General features: G+C 36.4%; 2 protein-coding genes across 2 annotated transcripts; both read left to right on the top strand.

The window, feature by feature from the left end:
* The first annotated feature begins 64 nt into the window (after positions 1-64).
* LOC127137478 (uncharacterized) lies at positions 65-19,051 on the top strand. The gene is made up of 7 exons (XM_051063936.1): positions 65-256; positions 15,066-15,754; positions 15,904-16,030; positions 16,133-16,411; positions 16,518-16,732; positions 16,831-16,876; positions 18,560-19,051. The coding sequence occupies exons 2-7, from the start codon at positions 15,066-15,068 to the stop codon at positions 19,049-19,051; spliced, it is 1,848 nt and encodes a 615-aa protein (XP_050919893.1). The 5' UTR covers positions 65-256.
* LOC127137477 (uncharacterized) lies at positions 8,258-14,242 on the top strand. Its single transcript, XM_051063935.1, has 4 exons — positions 8,258-8,541; positions 10,924-13,032; positions 13,111-13,296; positions 13,510-14,242. The coding sequence occupies exons 1-4, from the start codon at positions 8,258-8,260 to the stop codon at positions 14,240-14,242; spliced, it is 3,312 nt and encodes a 1,103-aa protein (XP_050919892.1).
* Positions 19,052-22,642: the final 3,591 nt, after the last annotated feature.

The following is a 22,642-nucleotide window of genomic DNA, read 5'->3' on the forward strand; positions in this document are numbered from 1 at the left end:
TCCAGAACTATCGGCTTTGTGGATGCTGGAATCAACTTTTCTTTGCAAGTTTAGTATTGTTTCCAAATATGTTTAAAGTCTCCTTTAAGTCTGAAACTACAAAAATCAAATTATTTGCTAATTGGTTTTCTGAATGTAGGTTTTCAAGAATGCTCATCTTACTTAGTGGAGGCAGTAAGCAGTTGTTGAATGCAAGTTAATTTGGAACCGAAGCACTATATCATCCGGGATTTTGCAAAGACAACTCTTTCTCAAGGTTAGTCATCCCTATGTTAATTTGGAACCAGACTGAACTGTTAGTGTTTGCAATAGTTAGTGTTTGCATCAGTTAGTATTTCTCAAGGTTGAGAATTATTTATGAATTGATTTTGTGGTTATGAGGAGGCTATGGAATTTCCTAAGTTCTGCTTAATTATTTCTTATGGGGTCAAACTAAAAGAGCTGAAAAAGTTTGTGCTGGTTTAGATTTGTTTTTGTGGAACCAAGGTTTCTGGTATGTTGATGATATTGATGCATGTTTTCATCCTTCCTCTTATCTTGAATGTCCTTCATGTGGTTCTCTTGATGATGTTGCCTCCGAGTAATTTCCAGTTGTTGCATTGTGTATTGATGATGCGGCTGCTTGAGTGCTTTATAGATGAACTCATATCTGTAGTTTAGTTTCCCTTTTGTTGCTTGATGTATGTCCTCTAATGCTCTAGATTGTCCTGTTCTTGATGAGATAATTAATATAGTTTGTATGTTTGTCGTGTTGAGTTTTGAATTTTTGATGTTAGGGCATGAGACCTTTTCAATGTTTATACATTTGTGTGCGTGGTTGTTTGCCCAGGCTGTCTATTCGGTGATATCTTGCTGTAGGAGGGAATCCTCTCCTCTTATAAAGGGTATTTGCTGTTAATGTTTGTTCGTTGATATGGTTTGTGTAACTTTGATAGCTTGATTATTTTAGCTCGCCAACTCTTTTCTTAACTGTTGATAGCAATCTGTCTCCTTCCACTGTGGTTTGCTTAATTTTCCTGTCTTATGTAGTAAATTGGTTTTATTTTCTTTTTCTATCTAGTGAAGAATCAAATTAGATTTTTTTTTCATTTAATCAAGAGCTTTATATGATTTTGAAAGTTATTATCATGGTCTGTAAATGATCGCTGAAACTCAAATTTGAGCAGGGAACCTGAATGTTTGATATTGTTTTATGAAGTTCTAGGTTCTGAGTGTTTTATCTCTGTCCAACATAACCAGAATTGCATTAATTTCTGTATAGTGCTCTAATGTAAAGTTGATTTGATGATGTTTACAATGATTTCTAATGCCTTGCTATTGCAAATCTAATATGATATTGGTTGATGTTTGCTCTATCATGTGTTTATGAAAGGTTTGAAAATAGCTTGTAAAATTCAATTATTCTACTGCCAGATAAAGCTAATGTGATTGTTTTTCCCTAAGAAAAGAATGTCTTTTAATTTTATTCTCAATTGATTTTGTATGTTAGTTCACAAGATTGGAAGGCAAGACTAAAGATTCCACCAGCTGATACACGCTATAGGACAGAGGTATGATTACAAACAATTTAAAGCTGTTATCATATATATTCCAAGTGATTGTTTATTTAAATTATGTATTATGCTTTGGTTTTGGTCATATATTTTGTTTAAGAATTGCGATCTTTGAGTTTGTCAGGAACAGTACGCATCCCTTGTTGGAGTTGATTCTCTGCATTGGTTTTAGCTTTCATTTTGTTGAGTCATGTCATTTTTAGTGCCCCATGGCCTGTGCTCAGTGCCTTTTAGACATTTTATTTGATATGCCATTTTTCAGTCATTAGATCATTACGGCTTAGAATTTAGAGTATAAACATGCTTGATGAGATATTTACATCCTCACAGTCTTTTTTTACTAACTGAAATTAACCTGCATAACTACATTCACATAAAACAAGGAGGGAAAATTTTACAATTTTCATTTCAGTTACATTCCACTTAAATCTCAATTTCGATTCAACTAACTTTTGAATTTCTAAACTAACTGAATTTACAATGGAATTTAATTTCAAAACAGAATTTGAGTTAAACATTTCACTCACCAAATCCACCTCTAACAGATTTTATAACTTCTCATAACAGATCCTAACTAACTAATAACCTCTAACAGAAACAAAATTGCTGCACAGTTTCTGTTATGAACTTCTTAGCTAATTAAGTGTTAGGAAATTAATTAGTTGAATGTGTTATTACTTATTAGTAATGTCAGCTGTGAACTATTGTTGAAAGTCTAATAGTTTGCTTCTGTTAATGTTAATGTTGAGTTGTTATGACTTAAATGAAACCATGATATGCTTTTATTGTGGACTGCTATTAGCGAACTGTTTGGTGATTACTGAATTTCTGTTAGGATGGAGTTAAGTTTCTGTTAGATTTCTTACTTGAGTTAAGTCTGCTATCAGTTAGTAGGTTGTTTTGAATTCTGTTATGACTGTTAATGTTTGTTAAATTTCGGTTAAGTGAAAATTGTGAGAGTTAATTAGTTAGGAAAACAGAATTGAAAAATGACTATAACCTCACTCTCTCATAACTTTGCGGCTTCTTCGAACGTTCTAACATAAATCACCATTCTAACCTCTTCGAACCCTATATCGCGAATTCGTGGAATTGTGAACCCTACAAATTTTTGAACTTTATTTTGATTTCGAACACGCATTGGCTATGTTGTGTTTTTCTCTTTTCGGTTTGCCTTGGATTGCGAATTGGTTATGTTGTAAATGAAATTCTAGCATCGGGATATAACCTTTCACCTTTGTGGCATTTGATTCGCATAGATTTTGTTTATATTTCGAATTAAGTTCTATTCTGTTGTTGTGATCACTGTCCCAGTGTTGTGTTTTTTTTTCTGGTTTCGAGGCGGTTGCTTTGTGTATCGGCTAGCTTATGCGTTTTGGTTGCGTATGTTTGTAGGTAGAAGTTTTGTTTTGGTTTGTATGTTGATTTGTGTTGGCATGGTAATAATTTGGTACTACTGTACATGACAGTCTATATAGTGACTACATACTGCAAGTTGTTAGTTATTTCCATTAACATGTAGTTTTGGTTCGGTTTACATTAAAAATAAACTAAGAATTAAGGCTTACATTGTTTTAGTTAGATTTCAGGAAGTGAGTACAATAGCTTATTGGATTTGTTAAAATATACAGCAGTTTAATAGATTTATAAATCTGTGCAGCAATTTTGTTTACGGTCTGAAATAATAATGTACAATAGTATTAAAATTTGGTATGTTCGTCATGTTTAATTTTTGAACCACTGAAAATAAAATAAAAATCCCTTGGAATGCATGTATTCTATTCTCTCCTAATACCCATTAGGAAGTTATCTGATTTTCTCCTAATACCCATTAGGAACTTATCAGCCATTCATTTTTGTCTAATATATGTTTTAATTTTCAGTGGTTGACGAGTTAATTGTTTGCCTTATAGAAAATGGATCGTACTTGGATGTACGATAGAGTATATTCCAATAGACACGGATTGAAAGAAAAGTATGTTCGCGGGGTTAAAGACTTCGTAAAGAGGGCTTTGAAACAACCTATTTGTAAATCTTTGTGAAAGAATTCTTTAACTTGAATTAACTTTTAATGATAGCAAATTGTGTGAACATCATCCAAATTGGTTGTGCATTGCATTACATGATATAATTGTGTTTTTACTTTGTGATTCATCCCACTCTATTGTTGCATAACCACACATATATATGTACATTGAAAAATTCCTTAAAATAACTATTAAAATGCATTTTGTAACAGTATGTATCAATACATGAATCTGTGCATCGATACATGCAGCCTTGATTAATGTCAAAACAAATTATGTTCAGTATGCATCGATACACACGAGCCATGCATCGATACATGGAAGGGCAAAAACTCTGTGCATCGATACACACGAATTCTGCATCGATACATGACCACTTGAGATAGCCTGTGCATCAATACATGAGCATTAAGCATCGATACAGATCAGTGTAAATACTACATGCATCGATACACACGACTCCTGCATCGATACATGATTAATTAATTTGACCAAATTTCATACAACTTACAGTATGCATCGATGCACACCCCTGTGTATCAATACACAAGGTTGTTTCAAGTCATAACAGAATCTGTTTTGCAGCACATATATACAGGTTTCAACAGCAAATGAGTGACACGAATTCATTGAGCAAAAAGACAATTGAACACAAGATCAAAGTAGTGTTGGAGCAATTGTCAGTGAGCACATAGAAACCTGAAAGAGACTTCATCTTCTTCATCTTCTCAATCACTCTTCTTTCAAGAACATTTACACATAACAATTCTTGTTCGTTGGATCAAAGAAGCATTGAGATAACGTTCAGTGGTGTGATCAAGGATCTAGCTGTGGGTTGCAGTGGAACGATCGAGGATCTAGCTGAGTCGAAGATTGAAGGGGGTTTCTAGGAAAAACCTACTGGTTTGTCCTTCAAGAACTGGTGTGTTCTTGAGGGTTTCGGAGTCACATTTGCAGAACAGATTCAGCCGCAGCGTTGCGTTTGGAGATCGGGGGATTTCGCAAGCAGGTCGTGGAACCGGTGAATTGTTTGCAACTTTGTGCAGGAAAATCTTGATCAAGCTCAGATCAAGTGAAGGTGTATACAAGAAGAGGTTCTTGGAGATTAGAAATTCTGTCTTTGTATCAAAACCTTGTATCAACGGATTCGGCAATAATTGATAATCAAAGTTCTCAATTTCATTTGAAATTGAGAGGGAGACGTACCCACACGCGAGGACGACGTGGGGAACTTCCTTAACAAATCTCTGCGTATCGTACTCTTACCTTAATCTTCTTTACGTTTCAAAACTGTTTTGCAATTTATGTTAGTGTGTGGTGATTGATCAACTTTTCTGGACAGCAGTGATAATAAAACCATTAAGTAATACACCATTGCTGTTTATCATCAAACACACACACACCAACTGTTTGACAAAACGGTTAACTTGATTGTGTTCATTGGAAATAGAATTTGAGGATAAGCGCATTCAATCTGTTAACATTCTGTGTGTATTAATTCTGTCATTCTCATTAAAATCCAGCAACTGCACTTGCGTGTCCGGCTTTCTAGTAGCAGTTCAGAATAGACGGAAGTCGATTCGGGACTGCTTTATCCGCTGTTTTTGAAAACTCTGATTAAACGTAAAAATCCGTTAATTTTAAAGAGGTGATCTATTCACCCCCCCTCTCGATCACTAGCCACACCGTCTAACAAGTGGTATCAGAGCGCCGGTTCGCTGGTGCTCTGTGGCTGCCTGTAACAGTATGGATTCTGAACCAAAGGGGGCGTATAATAGAGCGCCTATTTTCAACGGTGAAAATTATGGCTACTGGAAAGACTGCATGCGAGTTCATATAAATTCTGTGGATAGGTTAGTATGGGCTGCCATTGAAAACGGTCCGTTTCAAATTACAATGACAAATGCGGCTGGCGCCATAGTACCTAAACCGGAAGATGATTGGAATGAGAAAGATGAGAAAAAGTGGTCGTGTGATTGGAGAGCTCGAAACATGTTAATTTCAGCACTTGGTGTTGATGAATATTATCGAGTATCACATTGCACGACTGCTAAAGAAATGTGGGACGCTTTAGAAGTTGCCCATGAGGGTACTACTGAAGTAAAACAGTCCCGCATTAACACACTCAATCAGGAATTTGAGCTCTTTCGCATGAAACAAGGAGAATCCATCTCCGACATGCAAAAGAGATTCACCCATCTAACTAACCGATTGAATGCTCTTGGAAAACCTATTTCCAATGAAATTGCTACTAATAAAATTCTGAGGTGTCTTAGCAGGGAGTGGCAACCTAAAGTTACAGCAATCAAGGAAGCCAACGATCTCACAAGACTTACGATTACAACACTGTTTGGAAAGCTGGAAGAACATCAGCAAGCTTTGGAAAGTCTTGAAAAATATGAGAATAAAAGTAAGAAGGAGAAGGAAAAGAAAAGAGACAAAGAGGGAGAGAAGAAGCCAATAGCTCTTGTGGCTTCTAGCTCTAAGTTCTCACGAAAAGAGCAAAGCGACAATGAAACAAGTAGTGACAAAGACTCGGATGATGAGGAAATGGGACTGTTTGTAAGGAGATACAATAGATTCATTCGAAAGAATGGAGTTAAGCATTTCGACAAAAATCTCATGAAGTTTCGAAGACAATCCATAAATTCGAAACAAGAAGAAAACAAGAAGAGTAGAGGAAGAGGATCATGCTTTAATTGTGGTAAATCCGGACACTTTAAAACGGAATGCCCTATGAAGTATAAGGACCAAAGAAAAGACTCACCAAAAGGTCACAGCAAGCAAAGGAGAGCGTATATTGCATGGGAAAGTGATAGTGAGTCATCAAACACACAAAGCTCAAGTGATGATGATGAAGCTGCAAATCTGTGCCTTATGGCTCACTCAAAAATTCATTCCTACCACAAGAAGAAAAGCAATGACAAAAACGTAAAACAAGCTTACTTCAATAACTTCTCCTCTATGTCTTTTTCGGAATTGAAAATAGCTTTTGAAAAACTGCATAACGAAGCTGTAGATGCTTTTAAACGACTAGCTTCCGACAAACACATCTTCTCCTTTTTAGAAGGAAAAGTGAACAAAGCTGAAATTGATTTAGAAGCATTGAAAACTAGTATTGCAGAAAATTCAAAAACTATTGACATTGACGGATGTAGTAGAGTTAGGTATTGTGACGCTTGCTATGTTTGGCAAAAAGAGGTAAACACTCTTAAGGCCAAATTAGAGAAAGCGCTACAACCTAAAATTACTTATGCCGTTGACCCCAAGTTGTTTAAGAAGTCATTGAATCCTCCTTATGCAAAATACTCTTTTATTCTAAAGGATTCAATGAACAAGAAACAACAAACACATCATCATGGTCTATGTCATTATTGTTGTCATGCTGGCCATACCATTGAAAAATGCAAATTTAGGAGATTTCTAGTCCCTAAAGGTATTTATCAATGGAAGCCAAAAGGCAACCATGTTAACACTTACCCTCTTGGACCCAATGAAAATTGGGGACCAACTTCTCTCTTTTGATGTTGTAGGATGAGTGCCTTGCCTCCGTAGATAGAAGGTGGTTTCTTGACAGCGGCTGCTCAAGGCACATGACCGGTGACATATCGCTTTTTATAGACTTCAAGGCGAAGAAAAAGGGATATGTTACTTATGGAGACAACAACAAAGGAGCTATACTCGGCAAAGGTAGTGTAGGTAATCCCACCACCACGCACTATTCCAGCCAGAGCCAAAGGGAAAGGAAAGGGCAAGGAAGCAGCCGGTACGTCTCAGCAACCACCAGATGTTCCTTCAAATGCCTTAGACATTCTTCATCCTGCCATTGCTGCTGAATTTGAGGAATCCTTCAAGGCCAGGTTGGTAATGAAACCTCATATCTTTGACAAAACAGATGCTGTTCACCTGCACCTAAATGAAGTAGTTGAACTGTTACATGCACAAAAACTTGGGTCCTTTCTATCTACAAAAGATGACTATCATGAGGATTTCATCCGGGCCTTTTATGCTGGTTTACACACTAGTCCCGGCTATATGTTCTGGTGTTCTATCGGAGTCAGAACATACACCTTTGAAGCCTCTAATTGGGAAACGGTGTTTCAAATGCCGCTTCCGTCGATGACTTTCAAGTCCTGGCATGACCTGCACTTTGATCCTGAATTTGACCTGAGGGACTTTACAACTTCTATCCTAAAGATTGATAGACCGTTGAGTGAGGACGAACACGTCACGTCAGGTATGATCAAACAAACTTCGCGTATTCTACACTGGATCATTACACACATTCTGCGTCCAACCAACAGTGGCCACTCTCGGTTGGATAGGCCTAGCCTACATCTTCTCTACATTCTGCAAAATAAGATTCACTTAAATTGGGCGAACTACTTTGTAAAACGTCTGTTTTATGTGCGAGACAGCAAAACTGTAGCGCTAGGGTATGCCTCTCAAGTCATGAAAATTCTAAAGTTTTGGAAAGTTACAATACCTATTGTTCCTCTTCTATCCCCGTCTGCTGCTCAAGAGTTTGACTCTGCCACTCTTTCGCATATGGGTTATCGGTGGGATAAAGACCGAAAATGCTTCTATTTTTACGAAAGAAAATCCAAAACCAGAATTTACAACTTTGACATCCCTTCGGAACGCATCCATGTTGCTGAAGATCAGCCTGATGAAGAGATGCAGGATGCGGCTGATACCGATGCACCACAAGCTGAGGCCAACACTGGTTGGGGTGAATGGGTGCCACGAAGGTGGTCTCCTACCAACTATGTACCTGAACCTACAACCCCTCCTTTCTCCGGTGGTACTTCAGCCTCAACTCCAAATGCCGACATCACTCACATGCTTCAACAGATGGAACTCGTCAACAAAGAACGCCACGAAGAAGCACGCTATTGGCATGTTCAACAAACTGAATGGCACAATGAGCATCGTGACTGGCATGATGAGCACACACGGATGTATCACAATCAACATGCTTGGCACCAAGATTTGGTCAAATGGCATCAAGTGTTCTACAACGAAATGTCCGGCTTTATGGATGACTGCCGTGAAAATCCTGGGATTATGGACAGCTTTCGAAGCGTTGAGGTTCAGAATCGGTTTAGGCAATACTCCTTCATGGGACATAATCCAGACACGATGCCTCCTCCTCCACCTCCGCCAAGCTACCGAGACCCCGACAGACATGATGAGGAATCCTGTGGTGGCCACAATCCAAATTAACCCACCATACATTTCATTTCAATGCATTTCATTTCATTTGGTTGCACATTATTTGTTCTAGCTTATGTAACTCCTAAACTCGTTTGCACACTTTAAATGCTTTTAAGTTTCTGTTTATCTCTATTTGTTATTGCCCTTACCTTTTGAATGATTCTTTGTGAATGATTCTTTAACTTGCAGCTTCTTTCTGTGTGATTGATAGCGTATTATCCTTTTGCCATGCCCTGCTTCACTCTCTACTTGATAACTATAGTTCTTCCTCTTTTTGATGTTGACAAAGGGGGAGAAAATGCAGATATGCACAAACTCAGGGGGAGTATCACACATCTTGCCAAGAATTTGCCATCATCAAAAAGGGGAGTTTGTGAAAGAATTCTTTAACTTGAATTAACTTTTAATGATAGCAAATTGTGTGAACATCATCCAAATTGGTTGTGCATTGCATTACATGATATAATTGTGTTTTTACTTTGTGATTCATCCCACTCTATTGTTGCATAACCACACATATATATGTACATTGAAAAATTCCTTAAAATAACTATTAAAATGCATTTTGTAACAGTATGTATCAATACATGAATCTGTGCATCGATACATGCAGCCTTGATTAATGTCAAAACAAATTATGTTCAGTATGCATCGATACACACGAGCCATGCATCGATACATGGAAGGGCAAAAACTCTGTGCATCGATACACACGAATTCTGCATCGATACATGACCACTTGAGATAGCCTGTGCATCAATACATGAGCATTAAGCATCGATACAGATCAGTGTAAATACTACATGCATCGATACACACGACTCCTGCATCGATACATGATTAATTAATTTGACCAAATTTCATACAACTTACAGTATGCATCGATGCACACCCCTGTGTATCAATACACAAGGTTGTTTCAAGTCATAACAGAATCTGTTTTGCAGCACATATATACAGGTTTCAACAGCAAATGAGTGACACGAATTCATTGAGCAAAAAGACAATTGAACACAAGATCAAAGTAGTGTTGGAGCAATTGTCAGTGAGCACATAGAAACCTGAAAGAGACTTCATCTTCTTCATCTTCTCAATCACTCTTCTTTCAAGAACATTTACACATAACAATTCTTGTTCGTTGGATCAAAGAAGCATTGAGATAACGTTCAGTGGTGTGATCAAGGATCTAGCTGTGGGTTGCAGTGGAACGATCGAGGATCTAGCTGAGTCGAAGATTGAAGGGGGTTTCTAGGAAAAACCTACTGGTTTGTCCTTCAAGAACTGGTGTGTTCTTGAGGGTTTCGGAGTCACATTTGCAGAACAGATTCAGCCGCAGCGTTGCGTTTGGAGATCGGGGGATTTCGCAAGCAGGTCGTGGAACCGGTGAATTGTTTGCAACTTTGTGCAGGAAAATCTTGATCAAGCTCAGATCAAGTGAAGGTGTATACAAGAAGAGGTTCTTGGAGATTAGAAATTCTGTCTTTGTATCAAAACCTTGTATCAACGGATTCGGCAATAATTGATAATCAAAGTTCTCAATTTCATTTGAAATTGAGAGGGAGACGTACCCACACGCGAGGACGACGTGGGGAACTTCCTTAACAAATCTCTGCGTATCGTACTCTTACCTTAATCTTCTTTACGTTTCAAAACTGTTTTGCAATTTATGTTAGTGTGTGGTGATTGATCAACTTTTCTGGACAGCAGTGATAATAAAACCATTAAGTAATACACCATTGCTGTTTATCATCAAACACACACACACCAACTGTTTGACAAAACGGTTAACTTGATTGTGTTCATTGGAAATAGAATTTGAGGATAAGCGCATTCAATCTGTTAACATTCTGTGTGTATTAATTCTGTCATTCTCATTAAAATCCAGCAACTGCACTTGCGTGTCCGGCTTTCTAGTAGCAGTTCAGAATAGACGGAAGTCGATTCGGGACTGCTTTATCCGCTGTTTTTGAAAACTCTGATTAAACGTAAAAATCCGTTAATTTTAAAGAGGTGATCTATTCACCCCCCCTCTCGATCACTAGCCACACCGTCTAACATGAGGGAGGGATAAGGTGTCCGTGTATAAATTGCAAGTGTCTCAAGATAAGAACACCAACTAATGTTAGACTTCACTTGTATCGAGATGGATTTCAACCAGACTATTGGATTTGGACTCAACATGGAGAAGTAGAGCTCAATGTTAATACAAGGAATGATTCAAATAGTAGTGAGCATGTGCATCATGATGACCAAATTGAGGCAATGAATCAGATGGTGTATGATGCTTTTAGGCCTTATGGAGTATTCTCTCACGTGAATGATAACATAGAAGTTGAGGAATATACGGAAGATGAGTTTCCCAACGAAGATGCCAAACGATTTTATGACAAGTTGATATCTTTCAACAAGCCCATTTATGAGGGAGCTACCCAATCAATATTATCAATATCTACTCAACTTCTTGAAATTAGGTCTAATTGGCATGTACCACAAAAAGGTTTAGATTTTGTTGCACAAATGCTTAAAAGTGTATGTCCAGTTCAAAAATGCTTGCCCGATAACTATTACCAAGCAACACAGTTGGTATCTAAGTTAGGGCTAAAGGTTGAGAAGATTGATTGTTGTAAGAATGGTTGTATGTTATATTACAAGGATGATAGCAATCTATCAGAGTGCAAATTTTGTAATGCTCCTAGGTTCATTCCTCGCAAGACTGGCATGGGAAAGTACAAAGATATCCCAGTGAAGAGAATGTTCTACTTCCCAATCATTCCCAGATTACAAAGATTGTATGCATCAACTGAGTCGGCAAGTGAAATGAGATGGCATCACATGAACAAAAATAGTTCCAACATCCTTCGCCACCCGTCAGATGGAAAAGCATGGAAACATTTTGATAGTGTATATCCTGACTTTTCTAGGGAACCCAGAAATGTAAGGTTGGGTCTGTGTTCAGATGGTTTTACTCCTTACATTCAAGCGTCTGCTTCTCCATACTCATGTTGGCCAATAATAGTTACTCCGTATAATCTCCCCCCTGAAATGTGCATGACCAAACCATACTTGTTTTTGGCATGCCTCATACCCGGACCTAAAAACCCTAAATTAAAGATAGATGTCTACTTGCAACCATTGATTGATGATCTACATCGATTGTGGTCCAATGGAATATTGACCTATGATATATCTACAAAACAAAAATTCATCATGAAAGCCTGCTTGATGTGGACAATTAATGATTTTCCAGCCTATGGTATGTTATCTGGATGGGGAACACAAGGTAAATTGGCATGCCCTCATTGTATGGAACACACTGATGCTTTCACCTTGAAAAGTGGCCATAAGAATTCCTGGTTTGACTGTCATCGTCGTTTCTTGCCATCTAATCACTCCTTCAGAAGGAGTAAAAGAAGTTTCCTAAAAAATAGGGTTGTGACCAATGAGCCACCTCCCATTTCCACAGGGAAAGATATATGGGCGGTAATAAGTAATTTTCCAAAAGTTACTGAAATTGGATGGGAGGCGAAATGGAAAGAATTCGAAGGGTATGGAGTGGATCACAATTGGAAAAAGCGAAGTATTTTTTGGGATCTCCCATATTGGAAGGATAATTTGTTAAGGCATAACCTCGATGTGATGCACATAGAAAAAAACGTCTTCGATAATATATTTAATACTGTCATGAATGTTAAGGATAAAACAAAGGATAATGAAAAGGCAAGAGAAGACTTGGCTAAATTATGCTTTCGCGGGGACTTGGAGCTCCAACCCTTAGAAAACGGAAAGAATGGTAAACCAAAGGCTAGTTACACTCTAACCAAATCTGAAGCCAAGTTGGTTTGTAAATGGCTTAAGGAATTGAGAATGCCAGATGGCTATGCTTCAAACCTCAGTAGGTGTGCCAATGTAGAAAAGGGTACGGTGCATGGGATGAAGAGCCATGATTGTCATGTTTTCATGGAATGTTTACTCCCAATTGCATTCCATTCATTGCCAGATTTGGTTTGGAAACCATTAACTGAGTTAAGTCGATTCTTTAAAGATCTTTGTTGCAATACATTGAGGATGGACGACTTAATTAAGTTGGATGAGAATATTCCAATTATCATATGCAAGTTGGAAAGCATTTTTCCACCAGGTTTCTTTGACTCAATGGAGCATCTTCCAATCCATCTTGCCAAAGAAGCAATTCTAGGTGGTCCAGTACAGTACCGATGGATGTATCCATTCGAAAGGTAATTGTTGTGGTTGATTTTATTAAGTTATTGCATGTTTATCATAAATTAATAAACGTGGAATGATTGAATGTGCAGATTTATGGGAGTCTCAAAGAGGGCAGTGACAAATAAGGCTAGAGTTGAAGGTTCCATATGCAGTGATTATATACATCGCGAGACAAATTACTTTTGCTCTCATTATTTCAACTCTTTCCGTTTGTTGCCAACCATAAATCTTAGTAACAAACCTCATTTAGACAATGATGACATTCTACCTACAATGTCCATTCTACAAAGTGGCGGTTGACCAAGTGGGAAGTCACGAAAATATTTTCTATCTGATAAGGAATGGAAGTCTTCACATGTAAATGTCTTGATAAATTGTGATGAGGTTAAACCATATCTTGAGTAAGTGTGCATCATAATATTATTCAATCAAATTATTGATGCATATCATAATAGATATTTACTTATGAATCGTGTGATTTATTTCAGCATATTCTTAGAGAACCACTCTCTAGATATAGAAGATTCATCTGGGCGCATACATATAGAGTTTCCCATATGGCTGAAGAAATATGTAAATGAGGAGACAAATGGAGTTACTAACCAAGATATAATTGCCTTGTCTCGCAGTCCTGCATCAATGGCCATATCATGGAACATGTATTTTATCAATGGGTACAAGTTTCATACTGAAGAATGGAGCAAAGGTAGAAAAACTAGCAATTGTTGTGTGCACGTGAAAGGTCTTGCAGAAGGAGGAAATACTGATTTTTATGGAATAATCAAACATATCTTTGAGCTAGATTACTTTGGTCTGAAGCATAAGATTCCAGTTTTTTATTGTGAATGGTTTGATCCAACAAGGAATACGGGCACAAAGGTTCACCCACAATATAAAACTGTGGATATTAAGATGGATAAACGTTATCGTCCTTATGATCCTTTCATCCTTGCGCAAAATGCAAGACAAGTGTATTATGTCCCATATCCAGAAATGTGTAGAGATATGCGTGGATGGTGTGCGGCAATCACCACAAAACCAAGGGGTCGCGTAGAGATTGACAACATAGAGGATGAAGTACCTTATCAATCTGATGGGATGTTACCGGCGCTACCCAATGTAGAAGTTGAAGCAATATCTTGTTTGCGTGACATGTCACAATTAGATGTGTTTGAAGAGATTTTTGATTGCTCTACTAGTGAAGCAGATAGAGGGCATTGATGAAGATAAATTAAGTCGCTGTGCATTTATCTTTTCCCTGTAGAGAACTTTTTCTTTGTTTACCCCTCCTTTGTTAGCAGCATTCCTTTGTATTTGAAATGGCTCCATTTCTAATATCCTTGAATTACTTGATGCTTAGGCAGATATTTGCATCCTTGAATTACTCAACCCTTTTTTTGATATTGGTGAACCTGAAAATACTGGTATGTATGATATGATTACAGGGTTTCTATAATGGAATATTTGAACACTGTAGATTTCCTTGATTAATTGATTTTCTGATGACTTGTGAGTACTTTCTATTTTGTCCTTTTTCGGTTGCATTTCTGTTTCCCACTTTGCAACCTTTTCCTTCAATCAGATGCAGGTAGGATATCGTACTAAACTTTTCATTTTGATATATCATTGTAACTTGATGCTGCCAAGTATAGACTGTTAAATTACATTTGCGAGGAATTATTTTATATTATCATATCCACTGTTGTGTAAATGTATCTTATGCATTCTTTCCAACATGATAGTTTTCACGCTCCTTTGTTGCATCTTCCAAAATGTCTATGGTATCTTCTATGTAGTTCTATGCACATACCCAAGATATTTTGCAGGATGTGTGCTTTTTGTTGTATTCAGAAGTGATGCTTTCACAATTGATGAAATAATTTGCAGTGACTTTACTATGCATTTGTTGAACTAAAATTAATTTAATATTATACTCGCCACATCTTTTCTTTTACTTTTAATTTTATCAGAAACTGCATTTGATAATGTTATGATACTGTTAAGAGTGTGAGACTGACTAATCCTTTTATTTTTATGACAACAGATGACTAAAAGAGGTGGAAAAGCTAAGGTATTAGCACCAGGAAAACTTCAAGAAGAACGAAATCGCATAATTAACAAGAAGCATATCGTTAGGAAACCTGCTCAAACAACATTGTCTATGCAGGATGCATCATCGGCACCAACACCAGCTCAGGCAGCACCGTCCGTGCAGGTTGCATCGTCGATGCCGACATCAGCTTCGAAAAAAACATCTGTGCAGGCTGCATCGTCGATGCCAACACCAGCTCAGGAAGCATCGTCCGTGCAGGTTGCATCATCAATGCCAACATCAGCTTCTAAAAAATCGTGTGTGCAGGCTGCATCGTTGATGCCAACACCAGCTCAGGCAGCATCGTCCGTGCAGGCTGCATCGTCGATGCCAACACCAGCTCAGGCAGCATCGTCTGTGCAGGCTGCATCGTCGATGCCAACACCAGCTCCAACTGTAGTACCTGTTCATGCCACTACCTCTGAGAAATTCAGTTTTATGCCTACTCCAACTTTAAGCCATCAAACAATGGCTGGCCCTCAAAGTATAAACCTTCAAACAATGGCTAGCCCTTCAAATTTGGCAGAGGAGGAAGATGTGGATGCTGATGAGGATGAGGCGGTGGGTCAAGAAACTATTACCCCTCTTGTGCCAACAATAGATGAGAATGGGAAAGTTATTATAAAACCATCTGGTACTGGGTAAGTCATATATATTCTCATAATTTAATAATTTAGTAGTTTTATTATTGTATTTTGTCTAAAATATATATAACCTGTTAAGAAAGTTGAGAATATTACTATCCATATGATTCTTAATAATTTAGTAGTTTTGTTATTGTATTTTGTAGGCTACTTCCTGCCAAAGAAGTTGCTGGTGCCATTAATTATGCGATACGCAAACAATTTTATAAACCTATACATCATTGGTCTGCACTCGATCCTGATACGAAAGCTGATTGGTTTAAGTTGTTTGGAGTAAGTATTTATTGACTTTTGTCACTTAAGTTGATCAAATTATATTTAAAAAAGTAACTAATTGGTTATTAATATTAATTATGTGATTTTAATTATTTTTAGGAGAAGGTTTCGTGGGATCCTTTCGATCATGCATTTGTCTATAGTGCATTTGAGAAAAAAGGAAGAAAACGATTAAACGACATGTTGGGGAAGGCGAGGAGAAAAGGGACTCGACCTTCATGGATTGGTGATGATGCTTGGGTTGAACTTCAAACTTATTGGAAAAAGACCGAGTTTTTGGCTGTGTCTTCTCAAAACAAGACCAATCGAGCTTCCGCAAGAGGCGGAGCAATCCACACCACAGGCCGTAAGGCTCATATTGATGTTGCACTTCAACTTGTAAGTAATAAAATCCTAATAAATTATTATTATTATGAAGATTCTTTATATCTTGACAGTTTTACTCGTATTCTGTATTGATTATTGGATTATTTGAATTTTGTAGTCACGTGAACTTCAAAGGGATCTGCGTCCCGATGAGTTATTTTTAAAAACACACAAGAGGAAAAATGGTGAATGGGTTGACAGTCGTGCTGCATCTACTTATGTAAGTTCTCGTAAATTTTACTGCATCAATATTTGCATCCATGCTTTCAGAAGCAGACTTATTCAAATTAAACTCTCCAAAAAGGATCTAGTTATCCATTTTTATAGTCTAATGTAAGTTAGATATAATAGCACAAGTCCTATGTTTAACTATCAGTTTGAAATTCCTGCAATCAGTTTGCTGTGCTGTTTGATATTTGTTTTACTTGCAGTCCTAACACTAACAGTCCTAACACTAACAAATATTTGCTGCAACAAGTATAGATATCAGTTTTACTTGCAGTCCTAACACTAACAAATATTTGCTGCAACAAGTATAGATATCATTGATTCAAGTCAAAAACAGAAGTGTGATTACTCATTAGAACACCTTTTAATATATCCAACTATTTATCTGAATGAAAATGAATAGTACATCATACGATTCCATATACACATTATGTTACTGGTTTTTCATAATACAACATCCATTAATTAAAGAGAGATGATTTGGTGAGAGCATAATAAAACTAATGATAAACTAGGCTTCCAATTAAACAATATAACAGTACCAATTAAGGTTGGTATATAATTCTAATAGAGTTTCAAAACTGCTAACTCTATCCATGTAAACTAACTCTAACTTTTGTGATAATTCGTTCTATTAATCAACAAGGAGCATAGTTAGTAATATTTTTTATTAGTTTTTTTGTTTGGTTGTTACACTGTGAGTGAAGTTAGGAAAGAGTTGTTAAAATGCAATTAATTATAACTTCTGTTAGATGACAGTTGGAATGTTAATTCGGTTAGAGTTAATTTGTTAGATGTTTGGACAAGTTGAATTCTGCTAGGGAATCGATTCCATTGAAAATGAAATTCTGTCACATATATTACCTTCTAGATGCATGAGTTTACTAAGTCGATTTTGATCAAATGAAAACTAGCTTAATTGGTTCAGTCACATGAAAATGCTAGCAATCTTGTGGTGCAAATTGATTTGATTCATGATTTATGAAAACCTACTGTTAATTGATTATGCATTATTGTCACACTTATTTGAATATTAAATAGGATGGTTATTACTGTTGGCATTTTATTGAATTACTTCTAACATTTTTTAATTGACGGGTTTGCGTTTTTGTGACAATTGAGAAAATGCAATTATGCTTGTTTTAAGTGCGACGAGTCTGTAGATCAATAATTATTTGTGGGTATGATTGCAGACATTATTGAACATCTAAGGGACTGAACTATCTAGCTTTTCTCCCAGTTTTTATTCATTATATATTTCATTCTTCGTTTGGATCTTTAACTGTAGTTTTTATTTTTTATTTTGTTATCTTTTGGTTATAACGTTTTTAAGGCTTCAGATTTTGATATTATTCATGCTTGCAGTTTTTGTAGTGGTTAGCAATGTTCCAAAAGAAGCATAGAATCAATATTATGTTGTTTTAGCTTTTAAGCGGAAAACCATTCCATGGGTTCAATGTTCATTTTGTCAGTTTCAATCCATTTTTCTTCTTTTAAGTCTTTGTTATAACATTGGATTTTTGGGCCCTGCTCAAAAAGGGCTTCTTTTTCGGGAACAAGGACTATTTAGTAATATTTATAATAATACTTGTTTATTGGTTGTTGGGAGATTTTCTGGGGACGAGGACTCATGGTTGCTCGTATAATCAAAAGAGCAACTGCGTTAGTTACTCAAGTTGGTTAACGTGAGTGCTCCTTTGTTACGTGGTGACCATAAATCCCGGATTTATCATGCCACTTCACTCAAAGCCCGCCTTTATTTGGGACTGATGAACATGCTTGAACTTGAAAAGTAATGTATACGTTCTATGTTAATGTAGTGTTTAAAGTTTGTGACACAATGGCATTATAACCATCCTATTTAATAGCCCGTCTTCATCTCTAAATTCTTAACAGAGCACTAACTTAGCATTATAATGTTTTGTTATGCAGAAGACTTTTAAAGAGAAGTTTGATGCAGAACTTCAGCCAACTGAAGAAGGGAATGGAGAGGTTGTTCAGGTGTTAGATGGAGAGCGTGTAAATCAGCTATGGACAGAGGCTGCTGGGGGCCGTAACCGTGGTCGGGTTTATGGCGCCGCAGATTTAGCTATTAATCTAAAACGTGGATCAAAAAGTTTTACCCAACAATCTCAAACTCCTCAACACTCTATGTTTGGGATGTCATTAGAAGCTGAAAGAGCAGCTAGAATTAGAGCTGAACAAATTGCCGAGGCTGCAACGACCCAATTACAAGAGGCTAACGAAGCAATGCGAGCTGCTACCGAGGCTGCAAAAGCTGCTACCGAGACTGCACAAAGGATGGAGAGGGAGATGAATGCTTGGAAGGAATTTATGATGAAGAAATTTGACACTTCAACTTTTGTATCACATTCTCATCATTATGATGACGATTTGGATGATCAATCATTAGATGAAGATTGATCTTGTACTTTTAGTAGAACGAATTAATCTCGGATGTGATTACTTTTTGTGTATGTTTTTTGAAAGTTAATGTGGGTAGAACTTTTGTAGTTACTTTCACGAATGTTTAAAATTGTTTCCAAATGTTTTACCATAAATATGATATTGTGGATTGAAAAAATTTGTTCGAGTGAGGTTGTCATGTTGCAACCCGTTATTGTCCTTTTTTGTTGACTTTAGAGTCGGTGTATGCAAGGCTAAATATTAGTATAGACTTTTCTATGTTGACTTTAGTGTCGGTGACACGGACGCTATCTGTTGACTTTTTTTGTTGACTTTAGAGTCGGACCGGCCAACGCTAAACATAATATTGACTTTTCATGGTTTTGAAACAACATAGCGTCGGTACCTTAGTGTCCGCTTTATGCAAGGCTAAATATTAGTATAGACTTTTCTATGTTGACTTTTTTTGTTGACTTTAGAGTCGGACCGGCCAACGCTAAACATAATATTGACTTTTCATGGTTTTGAAACAACATAGCGTCGGTTGCATTAGTGTCCGCTTTAGCCTCCGTCTCCCCGAGGCTACGTAGCGTCGGTGTATCTTTAGCCGACGTTACACAGTAGCTTCGCAACTTTTATTCAAGGCCCGACACCGACGCTAATCCGACGCTAACCACATATTAGTGTCTGTTTTTCCACCGTTAGCGTCTGTAAATGGCCGACTCTAAAAACAGTTTTTCTAGTAGTGATAATGCAATGGTCCTGCCGCTATAGCTAAACCTTATGTCCCAAAAAGGTGAATCTTTAAATGTATCCTCATTTCCAAGTGTAGGCTAAGAGATACTCTCAACTGTGTTTAGCATGTTAGTTTTCTCGATTGTTTAACATCTCTGCTACTGACCAAATCCCTATCCAGTTATTAACATCAACATTCTGGAACTGAATCATCTATCTTGGAGTTGTTAACCATCCTGCCATTGAAGGACAATCATGTTGCCAAGGTCTGCAACATGGCCTGCTGTGGGAGGAATACTCTGAACTTGCGTCTGTAGCTGTTTTTTGTTTTTTGGGTGTGACGGCTTGTTTTTGCTGTTTTGCCGTTCGGCAGCTTGTGACAGTTTTTCTTCTTTTGATCATAATCTCTTTGGGAAAATCCTTACTCATTGTTTCTTTGAATCCTGCAGGTTTCACTCATGATACCAAGTTTACTGCTTCTGGAAGTGTTTTGGTGAAGAGAGTGCATGGAGTTGTCGTGGTCAACTGTCATGATGTTTTAAGCTTATATACTTTTTTATTGTAATGTCCTCAAGTCTTTAGATCATAGGCCATGGCTGTGTGTAAATCATGAGGTCTACCAATATAACTGTAAACTATGCCCCTTACAAAATTTATTCTCAGAAGGATCGTGCCCATATGGAAAAAGAATGGTTTTGTATATCTAAATTTGTATTTTTTGATCAAAAGTAACATTATTATGAAGTCCATAGAAAACTGTTTCATTTTTTTTCTTATAGGAATTAAAAGACATTGAATCTAAATCCTCAGGAAATTTTCTCAAGTCAGGACCAGGAAATGCAAATCCTAGGCCATCCGTTAAATAGCTCTTTAGACATGGCCCGAGATGAGTAGAAAAAAATGCTCATTTAATAAGAATGCTCGCCATGAGACGTGATGGACCATAATAATGCACCAATCTTGTAGGTCGGCCAAAAGGACTTGTTGATATGAATCAATTTGTACTTATGAACCAAATGATGATTTTTATAATCTTGAATTAATGAGACGTGAGCCTTCGAGGCAACCTATGCATGGAGTAGATGATGTCTTTGACTACAATGATATGTACAATGCTCAATGAATGAATAACAATAATATGCATCTTAATCCAGTGTTCCACTTAATAAACAAAAGCTTCTTTGTGATTATTCTAATCAGTTGATTATAGTGGATTAAATCTGTGTGTATAAGGTGAAATCACTTTGGAGGGTGGACTATAGTAGCTTTGAGTTTCAAGCGAACGATAATAAAATACTTGTGTTTTTATCTCTTTGTTATTAACTTTCAAGTGGTGTTCTTGAGTTGGTAAAAAACTTTTGTTTTATAAAACTCAATTCAAACCCCCTTTCTTATGTTTTTCACACCTTCGGGGTTTGTTTTAATTCTGACGGGGCTACCACTAGCAGATTGCTTACTAAGTGTGGGGGTGTTTTTCGTGACAGTCAAGAAAGATAACTTTGTGGCTTTCATAAGACTATTGGTGATTGCAATAGTCTTGCTACAGAATTCTGGGGTGTCCTTATGGGTTTGGAGCTTGCTTGGAAGAGAGATTTCAAGAACCTTATTGTTCAAGATGGCAAAAAGACACTAGCAGATGCTCTCCAAGGGTCGCCTTTGAAGTCTAAACAAGGTTCGACTTTGGCTAGGCATATTCTTCTTCTCCTTCATCATTTTAAAGAAGTGCATTCATTCACATTTTTAGAAAAACTATTAAGTGTGCTGATTTTTTAACCAAACTAGATTTGTCCAGTTTTGATGGTTGTATCAGATTCGATGATAATTTTTTTAGTAACGGTTCAAATGTCTATGAGACATGCTGCCTAATGTCTCCTCATTTTAGACCTTTGATCCTCCCATTTTACTAATAAATAAATATATATTTGATTAAACAAACTTAAAAAATTATTATTTTTATTATATGAGTTAAATAGTTTAAGTTTCAAATTCTGAAACGCCCCCAAAAAAAACTATTTACTTACATTCTGAATTTAAAAGAATATACATTTCAAATTCTGAGTTGTCACCAAAAAAAATTCTATCAATGAAAGCCCTAATCGTCACCAAAAATATATATTATATTTTATATTTCAAACAATTTAAATTTCAAATTCTGAATTTATTACCATCAATTACATCTAAAATTATTAGATTACTTTTCACAATATAAATTCATAATTTAAAAAACAAATACTTTTAAAATTACTGACTTAAATTTATTTATTTATCTTCTATTTTGCTAAAATTATATTTTTTTACTCTCCAATTTTTAAAACTAATATTTTGGTTCGCTATTGAACAACGCTGCATTATTTTTAGTTTTCAAAACTTTACTTTCATTAGAGAGGTACTTCATTTCAAAATTATTTTACCAAACAAAATTTATCTCAAAATAAACATCATTTTACTTTTTCAATATCAATTTCTTTCAGAATGCCATTAAATAATTAAAACTTCTTTCAAGTCATTATTCTCCTATACATTTATGACAATTTATAAAAACCTTAATCTATTCTTATTTTAGGATGGAATGAGTAAGCAATCAATAGACATTTATGAACTAATAAAATATATCATTGTTTTTATAATTAATTTTATTTTTTATTTTATTTGTATTAAAATATTACAAATATATTAAACCAACATTTAGAATTTTTTTTCAAAATAACCATTATTTTCAAAAATAATTCCAAAATAACCAATTATTCAAAAATATTACCAAAATAATCAGGTTTGATAGAGGATGCGACAGATGAATTGACGTACCCCCAATGCATGAAGAGGAGGCGCCAATAGCATTGACGCATGCATTAGACTCCTCGTGAGGAGGCGCCA

This window comes from Lathyrus oleraceus, chromosome 4 (assembly GCF_024323335.1).
Source record: "Lathyrus oleraceus cultivar Zhongwan6 chromosome 4, CAAS_Psat_ZW6_1.0, whole genome shotgun sequence".
NCBI lineage: Eukaryota > Viridiplantae > Streptophyta > Magnoliopsida > Fabales > Fabaceae > Lathyrus > Lathyrus oleraceus.